Consider the following 18289-nt stretch of genomic DNA (forward strand, 5'->3'; position numbering starts at 1 on the left):
ACCGTCACTACTACATGACAATACTCACACTAGTAATTTTAAACTTTCTTGTGCTTCAATTTAAGTTGACGGTGCCTCAACCACTGAATACAGTTCAGTACTTCCGAAACACTTTCTTTTTCCATAGTGTCTGAGTGTACATGTCATTCACACAGCCTTCCTTTGTGCTCACCTGACTTTGGTCTCGTACGTTCCGTAGAAAAGTGTCTGCCTGGAGCACCACTCTGTAAGGACGAATGCCAGAGCTGACTGGCCCGTTGGTCCCGGAACACCAGACAGAAAGTCGAGGACTGCCGACATCTGAGTGTGCACCAGATGCGCAAATACCAGCACCAAACTCTGCAATAGAGAGAGAAATTGATTGCATTGATTTACATTCGTGGCCATAGGCTTAGGATGTTCTCGGTTAATTCTGCGGTTTTACGTGCCAAAACAACAATCTGATTATGAGGCACGCTGTAGCGGGGGACTATGGATTCATTTTGACCAACTGGGGTTCTTCAGAGGGAACCCAATACACAGTACATGTGCATTTTTGCATTTACATGTCCTGCCCATGCCCATTTCTTTATCTTGTTTGGTACTATGCTCAATAGTTGGCGCCAACTGAAAATCGCTGGACGAGTGGAGAGGGATGCTTGCACAGGCATGGACGCTTGGTTGGGGTTTAACAACATACTGCTCTTAACATTACATCATTTAAAAGTACCTCAAAAAGTGATCGACCGAGAATAAGGCCCCAGGTAATGATCAAATGTACACAGTTGCTAATTGTAGTATAGTAAATCCTCGTAGTTCGGATTACACGGGAACGAAAAAGATGCCCGAATTAACTGCATGTCAAATTATCGAGGGTATCAAGAAAATAATAAACAAATGCTTATTATGTCAACATGAATTTACCTACTGAATGAACCAGCAAATCTTGCTTCTATTTTTCACAAAAGCATCGCGAAAGCTGTGAAGGCCTCACGACTTCCTTCATAGCGTGGCCGCGCTGTACGTCTTCATCCGAGAAATGCTTTTCACTACTATACGCACGTCGCAATTATTAATGTGTTAGCATAGGAGTGCCAAAGTAGGAAAAAGTGTATGTGTGTAAGATGTGGGATGCCGGCCAAGTGGTAGAAGTGTGTGTGCACATGAACACGCACACATGCACACACGTGTTCACCATCGAGTAGAATAGCTGCCAGTAATTTTCTTGTTGATGCTATTCAATTTAATAATCAATTGGAATTAGCAATTTTCTTCATTACTTTTCTGAGTACCATGCTGTCAATGAAGAATTGTAGGAGGTTGAAAGAAACTTAAGGCAGGTACGTTTTCAGCCAGGTACTTTCTGCCCATTTATTTTTTCGGACTGATAAAGAAAGCCTGGAAAAATGAAAAACATCACATGGCTAGCCGTCTGCTCGCACCAAAAACCAGCACCCTCAAACAAGCTCTATAGCAGTTAGCAGAGGCGTGCAAAAAAAATGAAAGCAAATAAGAAATAAAAATAAAAGCAACTTATTTCGCTAGGTCCCCCATGAATTCATATTACATAAAGGTTTTTCTCTTGTTGAATATGCTTAATCTGCATTCACGGGGGGCAATCTTTAAAACAAAGTGACCTGTACAGCCAAACCTCAATACTATAATAAAGTTGTACTTGCAGTGATAAACTTAATTTGCAAATTTCATTAATTTGAGGTTTCAAAGTTTCAGCAGCAAAAACAATTCCACAGATTTCCAGAGCATTTCTGGTGAATAGTATGTTGTCAGTAAGCGCTTGTCAACAAACCGCAAGATGGTCGAGCCATAATAGCACGATTATGCATGCCAGCAGACGTGGTGCAGATGGCATAGAGAGCAATGCATCAGCGTGGCTCATGGCATCCAAGATTTGTCTGTGTTGCGTTATGTGGCATGGTAACGCTTGGGCGCCATGGCTGGCCAGACTTACTGCTCACAGCCACATTATCAGATGGCACCCCCAAATGAAAAACAAAATCGGAAAGGAATATCGACATTCGTCCTGAGAAAAAAAAATGTCGCAGTATTGCCCCGAAGGCATAGCGTTGGTGACGACAACAATGAAACTACTACACGAATTAAGGTTCATAGTTTTATCGGTGTCACGCATGCTCTGGCAAACGTGAACACACATCACTCGATGAACATGAACACTCGCTGTCAGACGCGAGCGAATGCTTCGCATAGTGCCTCGGAAACAAGATTATGTGACTGACAACACTGAGACACGCAGGAACGCAATGCACATCAAGGCACCAACCATCTCGGCCTGGCCTTTGCACATGCTGCAGATTACCTCGAAGATACGGCGCGTCATTGACGTATGAAAAGTCACGCACAGCAACAGCAGGGGTGGATGAGGAGACCCGACTGCTGAGGGAAGGTGCAGATAAGTGCGCTTCTCCGGCCCCCTCTCCCCCAACCGTCGTGCATGCTTGATACCGTTACCGTGGGTGCACCCCGTCCCCGCAGGCCCCTTGCGGTGAAGGAATCATCAGCTCTCGTGTTTCACTGAGTAGTCCAAGCTGCCACGCACCTCACGGCCTCCGTAAGTTGTTTACGGCATACCGCATCTCCGCACGCACGCTTCAAAAGCATTTGTCACTCAAACGCTTCATGCAGAAGGACACTTGCAAATACTAGCTTCTGCCTTGGCCGACATTTTTATACTTTTTTTGCCAGATTACCAGCCTTACAGGCTCCAAGTACATGCCTGAAAAGTTAGTTCAATCGAAAGCGTGTGATGAAATTACTTTGTTGAATTGCAAAAGAAGAGATACACGGTTTTCAATGAAACTAAGATCAGGAAATTGAAACAGTTCATTACATTGCAAATTTCATTCAATCGAGGTTCGTTATATTGAGGTTTGACTGTATAACGAAGAATGCTGAAGGTCCTCAGCACTACGTTATAGAGGCGTTTGACTGTAAGTGGTCTGAGCTGCGCTCAATACATATACTGACAAGAGGTCCTCATACAGCTCTGTGCTCTAGGACATCCTCCTGTATATTCCAGTATGAGCATGAAATAGATGTACCTACATAAAAGAGATGAAATAAGCTCAAACCAAGGCGTCCAGTCAACACCATGAAAACCACTTCGTTGTAATGACACCCACCTGAATTACACTCAGTGTCTCACTCTGCTGCAGCTTGCTGAGGACAGCCCGCAGCAGCAGCTCAGTGCCTTCGCCCAGGGACAAGCCCGCTTTCGAAATGACCACTGACACCAGTCGGCCTACAAACATGGCCGCAGACTCTGGTGTCTTGGGGTCCAGCAGATGTTGGGCAACCTTTGAAAATGAAAGAACACCAATCTGAAGCCAGTTTCTCCACTGTTGCAAGGTCTCTTAAAATTTAGCTGCGCTTTTCTGCACCAGTTCTCAACAGTGCTTTGCAAACTGCCACAGTAGAGTACTGTCGGCATCAAATGAAACACGTCTGTACATGGCTAACTAAAATGTGTTCTGCCTCTAGTTCATGAGAGTAAAGTGAGAAATCAGACTAGTTGGTGTTTCAATATTCTTGTGATGCACCAAGCAAAACTGAGTAAGACAGATAACACAATAGGACGAATCAGACAAGGATGGCAAGTCACAACTGGCTTGTCATCCTTGCCTGGCTTGTCCTATCGTGTTACTAGTTTTGCTCAGTTTTACTCAGCACATTGCAATACGAGTTCATGTGACATTGTAAATCTACCTCTTACACTTAGATCAAAGTTTCTATGACCTTTAGCAATCACATGCATAGCAGCATGACACCGCACTGGCGGGTAATTAGACATAAGCGCTTTAAGGTTTCCCTGACACATAGTGTGACAGTAGTGGATCTCGTGGAAAACAAATTCAGAAGAAAAACGCAGCAACAGAGCCATGTTGTCCGAGTAGTTGCACCTTCAAGGCAGGAATACAAAGCTTCAAACTTTCTCTCAATAATGCAATCACATTTTCTATTGCAATAACCCTACATTTTCATAACAAAAGTTGTTGACCGCAGGTCAGAGACTGGATCACCAGAAAAACATGCAAAAAAGAGCTGCCAAACGAAAGAAACTTAGCCTGCTGTAAGCATGCACATAAGTGTTCCGACAGCCTTGTGGGTTTCAAAATCGTCGGTTGCATCCTTCTGCCCCTTGAACTGGCTGTTTTAGTCACAAGTTAGGGAAACAGTCGTCCCCACGCTCCCGGTCAATGAGTACAGCGTCATCGACATGTCATCTGCTATAAGTATCTTGCATGACACCTACACAGCCTTCCCTACCACAGTAGCGAGTGCAGGAGAACCAAATTATGCAGAGCTGCTTCCTACATGACGCAAAATCGAGAAGCATGGTGCAGGGGGCAGATTAGTGCCAGTCAGGAACCATTTCATAAGGAGACTGGTAACAGATTCCCCGCCAAAGTACAAACAGTGCATGGGCAACCTGACCAGCAATTATTCATCAAGAAAGCAGACGGTGGCCACCATAAATCCTCTTCAAAACCAAGTTAAGCTTAGTCCAAACTGCCAAGCAGCTGACCCGGACCAGATTTGTTCAGGATCTACGGCAACTGGCTACTTACATCTAATCGGCAATGACACGCACTGCCAGCTGGACTCTGCCTTCATTACTCACTAATACAGACCGAACTAGCACAGCAAGCACACTTAAATTCAACAGATTGGAGGTGACTATCTCGAAATGTTGAATTCTGACCAAAAATTTTCACTTTAGAATGATTTCTGCTAAAGGCAAATTATTTGATATGCTACATTTACAAAAGAAGCTCTACTCTGAAGTCCCAATACCCTTAATTCAGTGCCCACCTGCAGCACAAAAGCATTTGACATTAACAAAATAATAACTCCACCTTAACATGCTTCTTACAGGAAGGCATCAAGCAGCCAAAAGTGAAAAAAAAAATTATAAATTCTTACCTTGACAATATAGTAAAGCCCTGTTTGACCCTGTTCATCCCTCCAGGCAGCAACCTGGTCATATGCAACTGACACGTATGCCCGGATACACTCGCCACCATTCTGTAAAGAATGTGCACAAAACAGTCAACTCAAGCATTTTTGCTCAGCAAATCTACATTTCAATCTAACTACAAAAATGTTACAGCAATGGTAAAAATATGCAGCACAAAATAAAAATATAATGTTGACACTACTACCAACTTATAGCAAATTGCTGACAATAAATCTTTTCAGGTGTTTATAACTACTCTATATTTTAATGCATCAGCATTGGGATGCTCATGTGAACAGAAACCTTGCACATCTGTTGGTTATCCCATGGCATGTGAGAGGAGGAGGAAAGCGTGCAACATCCCAAATGGAGGGGTGAAACAGAGGGAGAAGGTAAGAGAGGGTGTGTGCAGGAGGGAGAAGGTGACGTAATGTCACACCTTAGGAGCCCACAGGAATACAGCTGGCGTGTGACATCGCGCTTCTGCGCTCATAGCTGGCAGACAGCCAGGGGAAAGGAAAGAATCACGCCGTGGCATGCTGCAGCAGATTGCCTGTGGCATTAGACAGCTTCACACATGTCTTGTGAAGGAGTCTTTGGGTAGTTTTCAAATGGACGATGTGCCATATATGAGCAGCACAGAAAGTCGCACTGAGGAACGTTGCAGAAAGAATGAAATAGTACATGTATCTGCGGTAATGAAAAAATGTACAAAAGTGAACGCACGCGATTGATGCAGAATGCAAAGTGGAACATTAGGAGTGAAGTGACATGCGTTAGGCATTGTTAAGGAACCTTGTGGAGTTTTCTAGGCATGTTGTTTGTTATTAAGGCTTGCGAAGGGTTAAAAAAATTGTGGGGTTTTACGTGCCAAAACCACTTTCTGATTATGAAGCACGCCGTAGTGGGGGACTCCGGAAATTTCGACCACCTGGGGTTCTTTAACGTGCACCTAAATCTAAGTACACGGGTGTTTTCGCATTTCGCCCCCATCGAAATGCGGCCGCCGTGGCCGGGATTCGATCCCGCGACCTCGTGCTCAGCAGCCTAACACTATAGCCACTGAGCAACCACGGCGGGTTGCGAAGGGTTAGTGCTAACACATTTCCGTTAGATCAAACAACTGATCGACCATTAGGTTTTTACTACAGCCGAATTCCATTAATCCAACCCAGGCCGGACCGACAAAACCAATCAAATTATTCAGCAGGTTAAATTAAACAAGATGCGGAAAAAATGCCAAAACAGACTACTGATTCATTTGGCAGTATGAGCCCGATTCTAATGGCCCCTAATCAAATGCATGCCACTTGTTGTGTCCATTGCAGAAAAATAACACAGAAGTGACATTAAAGCTCCCAAACAAAGTAGAAACATAACGCACATCTGATTTTTTTAGCAAGAAAAATGGCCAAGGGTTTCGTATGTGTTGCACAATGGTGACTGGTTTCCTAAAGTCAGTTTCGCCATAATACATCCACATCTGTATCATGCAGTAAAGCATAAAAAAGCTCCAAAGGCGATTTCGATTTTGTATCCGATGGCACTATGCAAGCAATTTTTGGCTCAATTTTAGTGAAGAAGAAAAAGAAAAGGGCACGCATTGGACTTTGGTAAGTACCATAATTGAAGACTGTGAGTTACGGTTATTGCTTAAAAACCTTCCAAAGGCCAGGCTGAAAATGGGCGTTTTTGACGGGAGATGACGCACGTTCAACCCAATGACTGTGCCCTAGTCTACGCCGAGACAGATGCAGCCACTAAAAGGATAACTATTGGGATCACCATATGGGTAATATGCGTGTGAATTGACTGCTCAAGTTCAAATGGTCTGGTAAAGGCCAATTTCAGGATTGAAATAACGAATATTTCGGCCCATAGAAAGGCATGGGTGCTGGCCAGAACATTCAGTTGGAATAGAATTAACCAGAGTCGAAATAATGGAAGTCTATGGTATTATTACTTTTATTATTATTAATCACTAGATGAATTCGTGGCAGCTCCAGCTGGTTATTGGTTTACAGAGGACACTAAAGTCAAGAACAGCGCTTTCATACATGAGCAAATAATGTAAACGCTGAACAAAATTGGAGTCACCACAACAAAAGTGCCAGTACCAGCTCCCATAACATGTCGCGCTTATATTCAGCAAGTTATTCTCAACTGCAGATAATGAAAATACTAGGTACTTCTGTTTCACTTCAACATGACAGAAAGTTAAGTTTATTGGACTTTCCCGCCTGAGAATCTACTAATGCCGTTTCATCATACTGCATTGTCAGCGCTATTTGCAAGACAGTGGCGCATTCTTCGAGCAGACCTCTTACTTAAATCATGCAGCAGTGCCTGGAGGATCACGACGTCCACGATTACCATCGCAGCACGTATCGAAAAACATGAAAGCCCAAGTCAAGAAAACGCAATGATATGCCTGATGTACCAAAACAGTGGATTGCAATTTGCAACGCAGTGAGCACACTTCAGCGTCTCTTTGAAGACGCTGGCAAAAATGGTTAATATTGACAGCACAGCACACGGCAACCTTGCGTGGGAGACTTCTACTTTCTCACTGCAACATATTCTGCTTTATATTTTAAAAGCATTAGGTAGTTCAAAATTTTATCATTCCTGTTCTAGGTTTTCTTAATTAAGTTATCTTTATTTTACCCAACCAAGCAAAATGGAGCAGCTGTAGCCAGCGTACAGTGACAAGGACTCTATTTATTTTCATTCAAAAATACGAATAAATATAAACAATGCGCTTCAAACACTCATGGGCACGCAACGGCCAAGTACGCACCTGTAATGTCGAATTGTCATCTGTCTGCATGACGCACTGCACAACCATGGGAAATGCTTGTGTGATGAGGGGCTCCGCGAGGGGTGGTGCACTGCTACGGACGATTGTCTGGAGAACGTCTAATGAGACCTGAAAACAGATGTAAGCCAGAAGATAATGAAATGCCAGACTAGGTACTTTGAAAGGAACAACTCTCACATTCACACCTACAGAAGGTGCACACGAAAGCCTGCTGCCCCCTTAAAGGTACAGGGTTCCTGGATATATCGAACTTGAAGGAAATTGCGAAATAGTTTGATATATTGATAATTCGAAATATAATATATGCTTATCTGAAGCTTATTTGAGATCTCCACGAGTCTCGAGCAGTTTCCTTGAAATCGTGAAAAGCAGGAACTCTTGATTTGCTCCTCCAAAGCTGTGTTGTACGCACAAAAGCTGACTTACTTTTTTGCTCACAAAGGTTTCAAGTCGCTTGCACTGTGAGATGGTCTGATATACCGATTGGTAACCCTAAAATGGTAACCCTAAAAGCCAGCATCAACCGGATGCAAGACTGCAGTGTGCCTTGTGCTGCGCTTCTTTATTTCAGACAAGGTAAAAATGGAAGCAAACTAGCCTGCATGAATATGCGCCGTGCCGCCATCAGTGCACTTGTGCCATGAATCTCGCATGAACATGCCCGGTCGCATGTCCTTTACAATACTACCAACTATATGCCGTTTCAACGGCCGAACGGCATACGGGGGCAACGAGCAAGGCGGACTGTTGTGCCAGGTTTCAGAAATGACTTGCTGTTAGATCTAGTCGTCCTCACTTCTTGACAATCCCAAGTCCGGGCATCTCTTTTTGCATGCTGTACAGCTCTCCGACACCTCACGGCCCATACGTTCCTTTGTTCTCGGCCCATTCAGCCCTCTGGCCTGTGCGCTGGTGACTGCTAAAAGTACGGACACGGTGCTAGCTTTGAACATGGCTTTCAGTGTGCAGAAAGTCCCAGTCCATTCCCATCCACATGTAATTGTGCGAGCACGAATGAAATGCATTCAGCGCAGACTTGCGAATCCCACAGCGATGAGCCTGCTGCAGTACAGTCTTTCCACGAAGTGTGGATGTGGTGTGTGGTCGTCTTGTTCATGTCAAATGGTCATGTAAACATCCGTATAAGTGGAAGTTGGGGTCGGATTCCTTTTGGCCACTCGCAGAATTCTAAAATGCCATTCGTGGAAGCAGTTCGCAGAAGCCCTTGCCTACAAGAAGACAAGCCCGAGAGTGCAGCATCTCCACTTCGGCCTCCCATGCCCAACAACACTCAGTGAAAAGATACAATGTCATCCATGCTTTCTTGTGGAACACATATCACACCGGAAGGCTTTTAAATTCTTAAACAAAATGCCAAACTGCTTTTACCGAAAATGAACAGCTGCGGTTTGTACAAGCCATCTATATGCACGACAAGCAGATCTGAGAGTACCCTGCTCAGGTTCGTTCCATGGTATGTACTGCCCTTCAGATTCAATCTATATTTTGACAGCATCTGCCAAAACAGCGCTATTTGTAAGCATTAAATATTTTCGGCAACGCAAGACATGATTGCATCTCCATTAGAAGAAGCACACTTCCAGGGGAACGGGAGTTTGACATGCACATAGTACATTGCTACAATAAAAGCTAGTTAATTCACAACTTGTTCATTCAAAATTTTGGATAATTCGAAGTAGCTGCCACAGGTTATCTAACAATGTATTAAAAGCAATATGTAACACATCCCGCTAATTCACACTGAAATTGGCACCACCACCGATAATTCAAACTGCATGCCATCTTGGATGGGGAGAGTGCTAGAGTGTGGCGGGCACGTTGGCGACGCTGGGGTCGTCACGCAGGCCGTGCAGCTTTGCCCTTTCCATCTGCAGCCCTTTGTTTTGGCCTGACTGGAGAGAGACTCATTTGCTAGGGAGAGGTCAAACTGAAGAAACAAACAAAGCATCATGTACAGCGCCTTTGTACGTTTTCTGTTTGTCCTTACTTTGTGTGCTGTTGTTTTGTTTAGCATTATCGATGTACATATTCCTTTTTGCTAGATCTTAATTTCAGACAGTTTGAAAGAAGCATAACGGTTTATTTCAGAACAAAAAAAAAATTTTTTGTCCACGCAGACTACCTGCTTAGCTCAGAAGATAGAAGTATAGCCTACAGTAGCACACTTCCGAACAGTAACAGACATCCAATTTCACTTCGTAATGTAGTTCAGTAATGTAGTTACATTCTGTAGCAATGCCTGTAGTAGATGTGAAGAACCATGTTTATATGTTTCTGGTTGATGAATTTTTCTGGCTGCAAAATGATACATGCATGGTCCTGGTTAAAAGTAAAGATTCTGCAGCTCTTCTTGTATTCCCCTAATTTTTCTTTTTTCTCTGTACTGTCCCTTGACAAATTTCTAGCAAAATTCTCCTGCATTTAACCCCAGCATCAATGTTCACATACAGCAACACCTCGTTAATTCGACCCTTGCTAATTTGGAATATCAGATAATTTGGACTCATCCTCTGGTCTCCGCTGGCCATAAGCATTATTTATTGCAATCAAACTCTCACTAATTTGGACATATTCGGCCGCACATTGGTTAAATCAGACAACTCTTAGAGCTCGGCAAGCGCGGCACACCACAAAGGTGCGAAATGTGAAACGGCACTAGCATCCCACCGAAATGAAGTGGCGGAGTCCGCATTGCCATGGTTACTAACGGAAATCCTACATGAATGACAGCAACACAGGAACAATCTGTGCCTATTTGTACCTTTGAAGACTTTATTCTTACATTTAACGTCGCGCATAACACCAAATATGCCCCATGCCTTCATAACTGCATAGTCGCCATCCATGATCGCGTCGATAGTCACCACGGTTTTGTCCGCAGCGATTGCAGCAAACAGTAGTTTCGTTTTGACTTGGCGCGCACCTGCAGCGTGTCTTTAAAAGAACAGCTTAGTCATCGTCCATGATCACGTTGATAGCGACTGCAGCTTTGTTTGCAGTTGTTGCAGCAAATGGTAATTATGTTTTGACTTGGTGAAAAGCTGTTGAGTGTGAAGAGCACCGACTACATCGCGATGGACGGATGATCTGGTGGTGACCAGCTCACTGGCAAAAAAATAAGCGGGGTGGGCATGTGGCAGTGAAAAGCGTGTCTCAGACGAATGCTCGCACCTTGACTGCACTGTAAAGTAAGGCATAGGCCTTTGCCACAGCAAGAGCCAAACAGTCTCGAGATGACAAGAATTGCAGCTTCTGCACCATTTTTGTGCAGAACAGAAACATGATTTTCCCATTCATTCACTAAATAAAAGCATGTTGACATAGTAAGCACCTGCTTATTGTTTTCTTGAGATACTCAATAATTCCACATTCAGTTAATTCAGCCATTTCTTTCAGTCCCATGAAATCTGAATTAAAACAAGGCTTTACTGCAGTAGCTCTTTGCTTTTAACCCTTTGAGGGTCAAATTATTTTGAAGAAAACTTTCCCGGGTGGTCAAATTATTTTATTGCGGATATTGAATGTACAAGATGTATAAAGTCGGGAATAAATAGTAAAAAAAATTAGGAACAGTATTTTGGTGTCGGTATCACTCAGAACTGCAATATGTTCAATAGTATTTTAGAGTGTGGTACTCCTTGAAACACGAGTTTCCGCGCAGCCGCAGAGAGCAAGAATACCTCATGAGCGGCGGTGATAAACGAGCTAAGAGCCGTGCCAATCAAGATAGAAATCCACTTCCGCCGCCTCTGCAATAGCGTGCCGACAAAGATAAAAATCACGTTTCGCGTGCCTCCGTTGCGGCGGAACCGAAACCGCGAAAGCGCGTTGCCGCTGAGAGCGAGAATACCTCGCGAGCGGCGGTTATAAACAAGCTCAGAGCAGCGCCAATCAAAATAGAAATCAACTTCCACAGCATTTGCAAGAGAGTGCCGACAAAGAGAAAAATGACGTTTCGCGCGCCTCCGTTGCGATCACGCGGCGAAACCGAAACCGCAAAACGGGTGTGGCCGCAGTCTGCGCAACGTGCTGAAGCTTGAAGTCAGTCCTGTTTATCTCCCCAAGAAGGTAGCACAAATTTCAAACGCTTCTTGTAAGTCCTAAGAGGTGGCAGCACCTCCCAGTAAGCGTGCATCGTCATTATGGCGAGAAATTTCAAACGGAGGATCGAAACCGTACCCGTACGGCGAAGACCTTGCGGGACAGAAAACCGCTGCCGTACATGTACGGCAAAAACCGTCAAAGAGTTAATGAAGCCTGACAAATGTGTAATCTGAACACATCAGAGATTCACCAGAAGATGATCAACACCTTCAAGTGAAACTGAAATGAACAGTGGTTGAACAAGGGGCCTAAATAAGCTGATGCTTTGAATATGACGAAGACAACTCCCCCTTGTCAAAACTTTGGCTCCAGTCCAAAATGTGCTTTCCTCAGCCACTGCTGATCATGACAAATGCAGAGGTGTTGTCGATTAATTAACAAGCAAACAAGAGAATGCCACTCAACACACTCATATCGCTGCATAGGCTGGCATACACGCTCACATGTACCCGGACTAAAGCTCACTCCACGCTTATTTGAGACGCTTAACACCGAGCGTTAATGATGAAGGGTGTGAGTAGATGTGAGTAGTCGCCGAGAGATTTTTCGGACTCTGAAAATTCGGATATGATGGATATTCCGAACTTCATAAATACACCGTCAGGGTTCCCCTAGAGCTAATGCATTTTCCCAACAAATTTTTCGGACAAATTTAGGCTCCAAAGTACAAATTTCCGTACTAAATTGCTCGTTCCGATTCACGTTAGCTGATCTCAAGGGTCCGACTTTTCGTTGGCTTGGCCACGCTTGGCTTCCAGTGGCCTGCTCTACACCCTCCAAAATTGGGACGCGCACATTTTCAATAGAGTGTGTGTGACATTCTCTAGTCTCGTAAGCCATGCCCGCTCTTCCTTGGCTGACAAAATGCTCTATGGGACGAAATATATTTGTTTGTTTCTTTTTTCAGTCAGCACTATTGTCATAATCACTTAATGCGGGATCCATTTTTATTAACTTATTTATTTATTTTTTAAAGTTTTGGTTGCTATTTGTACGTGGTGTGTCCACAGAGCAGGTGTCTCGGAGATGACGTCGCGCCTTTGTGTGTGCTTGTGCGGCTTTGCATTTCTGTGATTGGCACCACCTCACGTACCTTCGCGAGAGCTATACTGTACAAGATCCAAGTGATGCAAAGAAGTGTGACTAGTTTCTTCAATCTCTATGGTGATATCTATAAACAGAGATTGCAGATCGCCAACGTGTTGACGCTCTTGTCAGACCGTATACAGAGACGTCACTCTTGCGCAAATCCAACCAAATCCGATAGCCTCCAAGCGTAGTATGAGGCAGGGTGTTATTAGAGATTTTTTAAGCTGCTCTAAGCCTAATAAATGTTATTTTTTTGGCTGAACGAGTTTTTCGGAGTGTTAGATTGCAAGGTCTGGAAAATCGGTCGGCGACTGTACATATGTAAGCGAGTAGACAAGAGTATATGAGCATGAGTGTGTACCGGTAAGTGTGAATGGAAGTGACTATGAACACGACTGATTGTTGGTGCGTATGAGTGGGTGTGAGTACAGTAAAACTTCGTTAATTCGGAAAACAGAATAATTCGAGCTCGTCCTCTGGTCCCAGCAGGCTTATGCATTATTCACTAATGAAACTCTCGTTAATTCGGAAGTGTCTGGTTGCACATCGGTTAATTCGGACAACTCTCGGAGCTTGGCAAGCGCAGAGCGCTGAAAATGTGCGACGCAAAAGAGCAACAACGGTGTGAGCGTCCGCTAAAACAAAGTGGCGTAGTTCGCATTGCCATAGTTATCAGTGGAAATCGTATGCGAGTGACAGCAGCGTTAGAACACATCGTGCCTACTTGTGCCTTTAAAGCCTTTCTTCTTGCGTTTACCGCTGCACTAAGCACCGCATTGGTGGTGTGCCTTCGCGACTGCGTAGTTGCCATACATGACCGGGTCAACAGCGGCCGCGGTTTTGACTACGGCAGTTGCGGAAAAAAGTAGTTTCACTTTGACTTGGTGCGCGCGTCAGCCGCAAGGCCTTCAGAACCGCAAGGTCGCCATGCATGATCCCGTCGACAGCGGCCGCGGTTTTGTTCGCGACTGTTGCACCAAACAGCAGTTTTGCTTTTACTCAGTGCGAAGCTGTCGAGGGTGAAGAGCACTATCTACACCGCGATGGATAGCGACCTGGCGACACTGGCGAAAAAATTATCGGGATGTGTGTGCGGTGTGACAAGCGTCTCAGATGAAGACGTGCGCCACAGCTGCGCTGCGAAGGAAGTCGCGAGGCCTTTTCTGCTGCGAATGCTAATCAGTCACGACATCAGAATTGCAGCTTCTGCGCTGTTTTTGAGCAAAATAGATACAGGACTTGCCGATTCATTCAGTAAATAAAAGTGGGTTGATGTAGTATGCATTTGCTTATTGTTTTCTTGATACCCTCGATAATCCGACGTTTGGTTATTTCGGACATTTCTTTCAGACCCGTGAAATCCGAATTAACGAGGTTTTACTGTACATAACCTGCGAAAATATTGTCGAGCAAGTATGTGAGCGAGTATCCACGTATTGTGCTGACCTATGCCTCCCACTGCCCACCCAGTGACTCACCGCCTGCAGACCAGATGGTATCTTGTCCAGGGGCGCTTGGAGAATCGAGATTATCGTGGGGAGCAACCGCTGCTGCAACGCTCCGCAGCAGAGAGGGTTGTGGCAGAGCTCCTTGAAGATGTCCTGGCATATCGACACCAGGATGGGGTCTGAGAAGAGAAGCACGATAACAAGGAGTTTATGAAATAAGCGATTTAATTTTATCTAGACACATACATTACAGCAGTGCCATAATGATGCTGACAAGATGCGCATGTGCCTGGTGCAAATGGCTAAACGATTGGCAAGTCAAGCCGGAGCTCTTATGAAGTTAATAATAACTACAACAAATGAAGTGGGGCTTGATAAACCCAGCATTTCAAAGCCAACTTAGCTTCTTTCCCAGAGGTTCAACAACGGATGCCAACTAAATGTAGCTAGGGGCAAGTGGGCAGCCTCCTTCATGTCTGAAGAATTAGTCAGTGATTCTACTTAGCAAGAGCAACTTGAAACAGCGCATTCTGTAAGTACATGCACTTTTGGCCAGCAGCTTGGCTCGGTTAGATCGCAGCCGGTAAGCCAACGTGCCAATCTGGTGCGATCAAACAGATCTCATGCTCGCATATTAGCAACGGTGACAAGCACATGTATGCAATTTATTGTTTCTGTGCAACGTACATATACTGAAAGCCACCGACTGTCTATAAAAATCAGCAGGAGACCCTTTTCTAGCTTAGAGGTATCTAGCATAGAGATTTCATTTTCTCTGCTGATATCAGTGCACATGCTTTTAACAATGAACATAATGAAAATGTTTTCTCATTGGATACAACCTTGTTGAAACGAGGTATAACTGTAATAGCATACTGAAGCACTGCAACTTTATTTCCTCGCACACAACTTTCCAGGAGAGGGTAGACTTTGCATAGGAGCTAGCAGGTCTGGAGGTGAAAAAGCTATTGCCTCTACACAATTCCGAATGCATTAACACATGCATAGATCCAACTTTTCCACAGTACTTTGCACCAAAGGTTATGGAAACCAAGAAGAAACCCTTAAATACCCTCGATGCTTTTAATACCCTCAAATATCCTCGATGGTTCTGGACTGCTGGGAGCTGCAACACTCCGCTGTCATCGGTGACGTTTCGCCAGTGACACACTGTATAAGCTTGTTTTAAATGTCATGTGCACCATGGAACTTGGCGCGTTTGCTCGGAGATAAGCAATTAATTTGCGAGACTTTATGTCTCAAGTCTGCACAGCAGGCCACGGAGGAGAGTTGATTGGTTCACTGATTGATTGATTGATTTGGTTTAATATCCCAAAACGTCACTCAGGCCATGACAGGTGCCATAGTGGAAGGCCCTGGATTTATTTTGACCACCGCACCCATCGGAATGCAGCTATCATGGCTGGGTATCAAGCCCACAACCTTGTGCTAACCAGCAGAATGCCACAGCCACTGGGTTTAAGCGTTCACCTAAACCTGCCTCTACCAAAACGCAGCTGCTATGTCCAGGAAGTGAACCTATAACCCCACGTTCAGCAGCCTGAATGACATAACCACTGGTATTAGCGCAGCAGGTGGTCCCACACAGCATCTCCCACCACTTTGCCAGCTGCAAGCCCTGCCGTTTATGAGCCAGCAGTTGTCTTTTGCATTGCTTACTAGAAGCCGGAAAACTGCTCATTGAAATATGTGTCAACGTGTCACCAGAAAGATGACAATTATTTTCTATCATTATTTCCGACAGCAGCAGAAAAAGAAAGGCAAGCACACGTTTTGAGGAAAACGGAATGCTTTCTGCAGCATGCGCAGCACCTGGCTTAGACATCCAAGAGAGTACGTCTGAACAAAGACTCCACCGTGCCAATCACGTTCAAAGAGACAGCCTTGTTCTGGAACAACATTATCAGCAAATTCGCAGGCTGCTCCTCGCAGAGACCATTCACAAAATTTAACAGTGCCTTCTGCATACATACAAAATCGGGTACTTCAAGACATCACCTAAATACGTGGAAAAGTATCATGGACTTACCACTGTTGTACTTCAAGAACACAGCAATGGCGAGAGGCGACACCCTGTTCTCGATAGTATGCGTGAACTGTGGGTCAACCTGTAAGAAGAAATGTGCCACAGTCGTCAGAACATCCGTGCTTGCAAAACAAAAGACAAACACAAACAAATGTTCATGCCGTTAGAGAAACTTAAGATATTTGGCCAACTCATAAAGGGGCACTAAAGAGCAACCTAAATCAGTTTAGACCAGCAAAGTTTTCTTTAAAAGCACTATTCTCAATATTTTGGTGTGAAAACGTTGACTATTACAGCAGAACATAGAGGTCAATGCTTCCTTCCTTGAATTTAATGCCAAAACTGGAGCATTGGTACGCCAGTCCGACCTCATGGATTCCAAAGTACTTTCACATGTACGGTCGCCATGGCCAATAGAATTGATTGAATTGATGACAATAGAAAGCATGCGCCCTAAAGCGGTGGCCAGTAAGGCTGTTATGGGAATCTTGAGGGAAGGCACACCGTCAGCTGCTTCACTTGCAGCCACCCATATAGGATGCACCACACATAACTGGAGTCAACCCTTTCTTCTAGTGTCTTAACTAACCATACCACAACAGGATGAGCAAAACAAGAACAAGGTGAAAGCAGGAGTCAACGTTTTGACAAGTGGATTTGTCTTTTTCAAGGCAAGTCCACTTGCCAAAACGTTGGCTCCTGCTTTCACCTTGTTCTTGCTTTGCTCAAAGTCTTGAATTTCCATCTTCCTCATTCCCCGTGTTTTCCCTGCATAGCACAACAGGTTACATAGCACAACAAAGATAAGTGCAAAACAAGTGGCCACAAAATGACAAGCCAGTACAATACTATGGCACCCACTTTTTGCCTGTCAGGTATGCTATGCAGCAAAGCTCAAAAGACATGAGCTTCTTTGGCTAAACAAATTAAACACACAGCCATGACTCACTGCTGATAAGACAGTGGCACATCATGAGAACATGAAGTTTTATGTGGTGCACTACTACAATGTTGTACTTCAGCTGTCCATATGCACATTTAAACCAATTGGGGGCATAAACAGTTCCCCATGGGGATCTTAGCCATGTGTGTTATGCACTAGAATATGCCTCAGGCCGGTTTGAATACCGACAGTGTTATTTTTACTGGATCTTGCTGAATGTGTCTTTCAAGTTGCCGGGGGCCACTGACGAATGGCATGCAAACATTGCGTGCTACTGATGCTTACGTCCAAGCCGTCTGCTGAAAGCTACACCTTGGTGTATACCGGCCACAACTACAAGGTTCCTGTGAATGTTTTTTTATCTTGAAAACCACACAAGAGCATACAATGCAGCAACCGACCGACAAGGTTTACAAGCCTTTCACATGTTTCATGGGCAGATAACTTCTCAGACATTTCTCACGGAATTAAGGTTGCGTCGGCAAGGGTAGCTGAAGATCCTGTGAAAAAAGTTTTTATCTATTAATTGCCTTCCGCCATTTTTCGCTCACGGCCAACGCCGACGACACCGGCTTTTCTGCGACACGAGCTCCTTAACGCTATCGCGTTAAAAAGCATCAGCTGCTGGCCCCACACATGCTGTGCATAGCGTCAGAGTACGCAGAAAGCACGAGACAGTGTGCGTCGAAGCTCGAGCTTGGGCTGGCTTGTGTTGCCATGCGCACCCACAGAGACCAATCGGAGCACATAGCTTTCTGAGCGTTTCGATGGGGAGCGACTTTGTCACGGCGCCTAGTGGACGCCACAGCATTTAGCTACGCAGCGCATCGCTATAGCATGGCCT

At 44.6% G+C, this 18289-nt stretch overlaps 1 protein-coding gene across 1 annotated transcript in view; it reads right to left on the bottom strand.

Moving 5' to 3' along the window:
* The window catches only part of Ipo9 (Importin 9), a 55865-nt gene that overhangs the window by 13137 nt on the left and 24439 nt on the right, over positions 1 to 18289 (bottom strand). Inside the window, exons 16-21 of the mRNA XM_065449521.1 lie at positions 16506 to 16584; positions 14486 to 14634; positions 7773 to 7901; positions 4939 to 5040; positions 3138 to 3311; positions 173 to 339 (exon numbers count right to left, since the gene is read on the bottom strand). Of these exons, the coding sequence (XP_065305593.1) occupies positions 173 to 339; positions 3138 to 3311; positions 4939 to 5040; positions 7773 to 7901; positions 14486 to 14634; positions 16506 to 16584 (800 nt within the window). The remainder of the gene's footprint in view (positions 1 to 172; positions 340 to 3137; positions 3312 to 4938; positions 5041 to 7772; positions 7902 to 14485; positions 14635 to 16505; positions 16585 to 18289) is intronic.

This window comes from Dermacentor albipictus, chromosome 5 (assembly GCF_038994185.2).
Source record: "Dermacentor albipictus isolate Rhodes 1998 colony chromosome 5, USDA_Dalb.pri_finalv2, whole genome shotgun sequence".
In the NCBI taxonomy this organism is placed as follows: Eukaryota; Metazoa; Arthropoda; class Arachnida; order Ixodida; family Ixodidae; genus Dermacentor; species Dermacentor albipictus.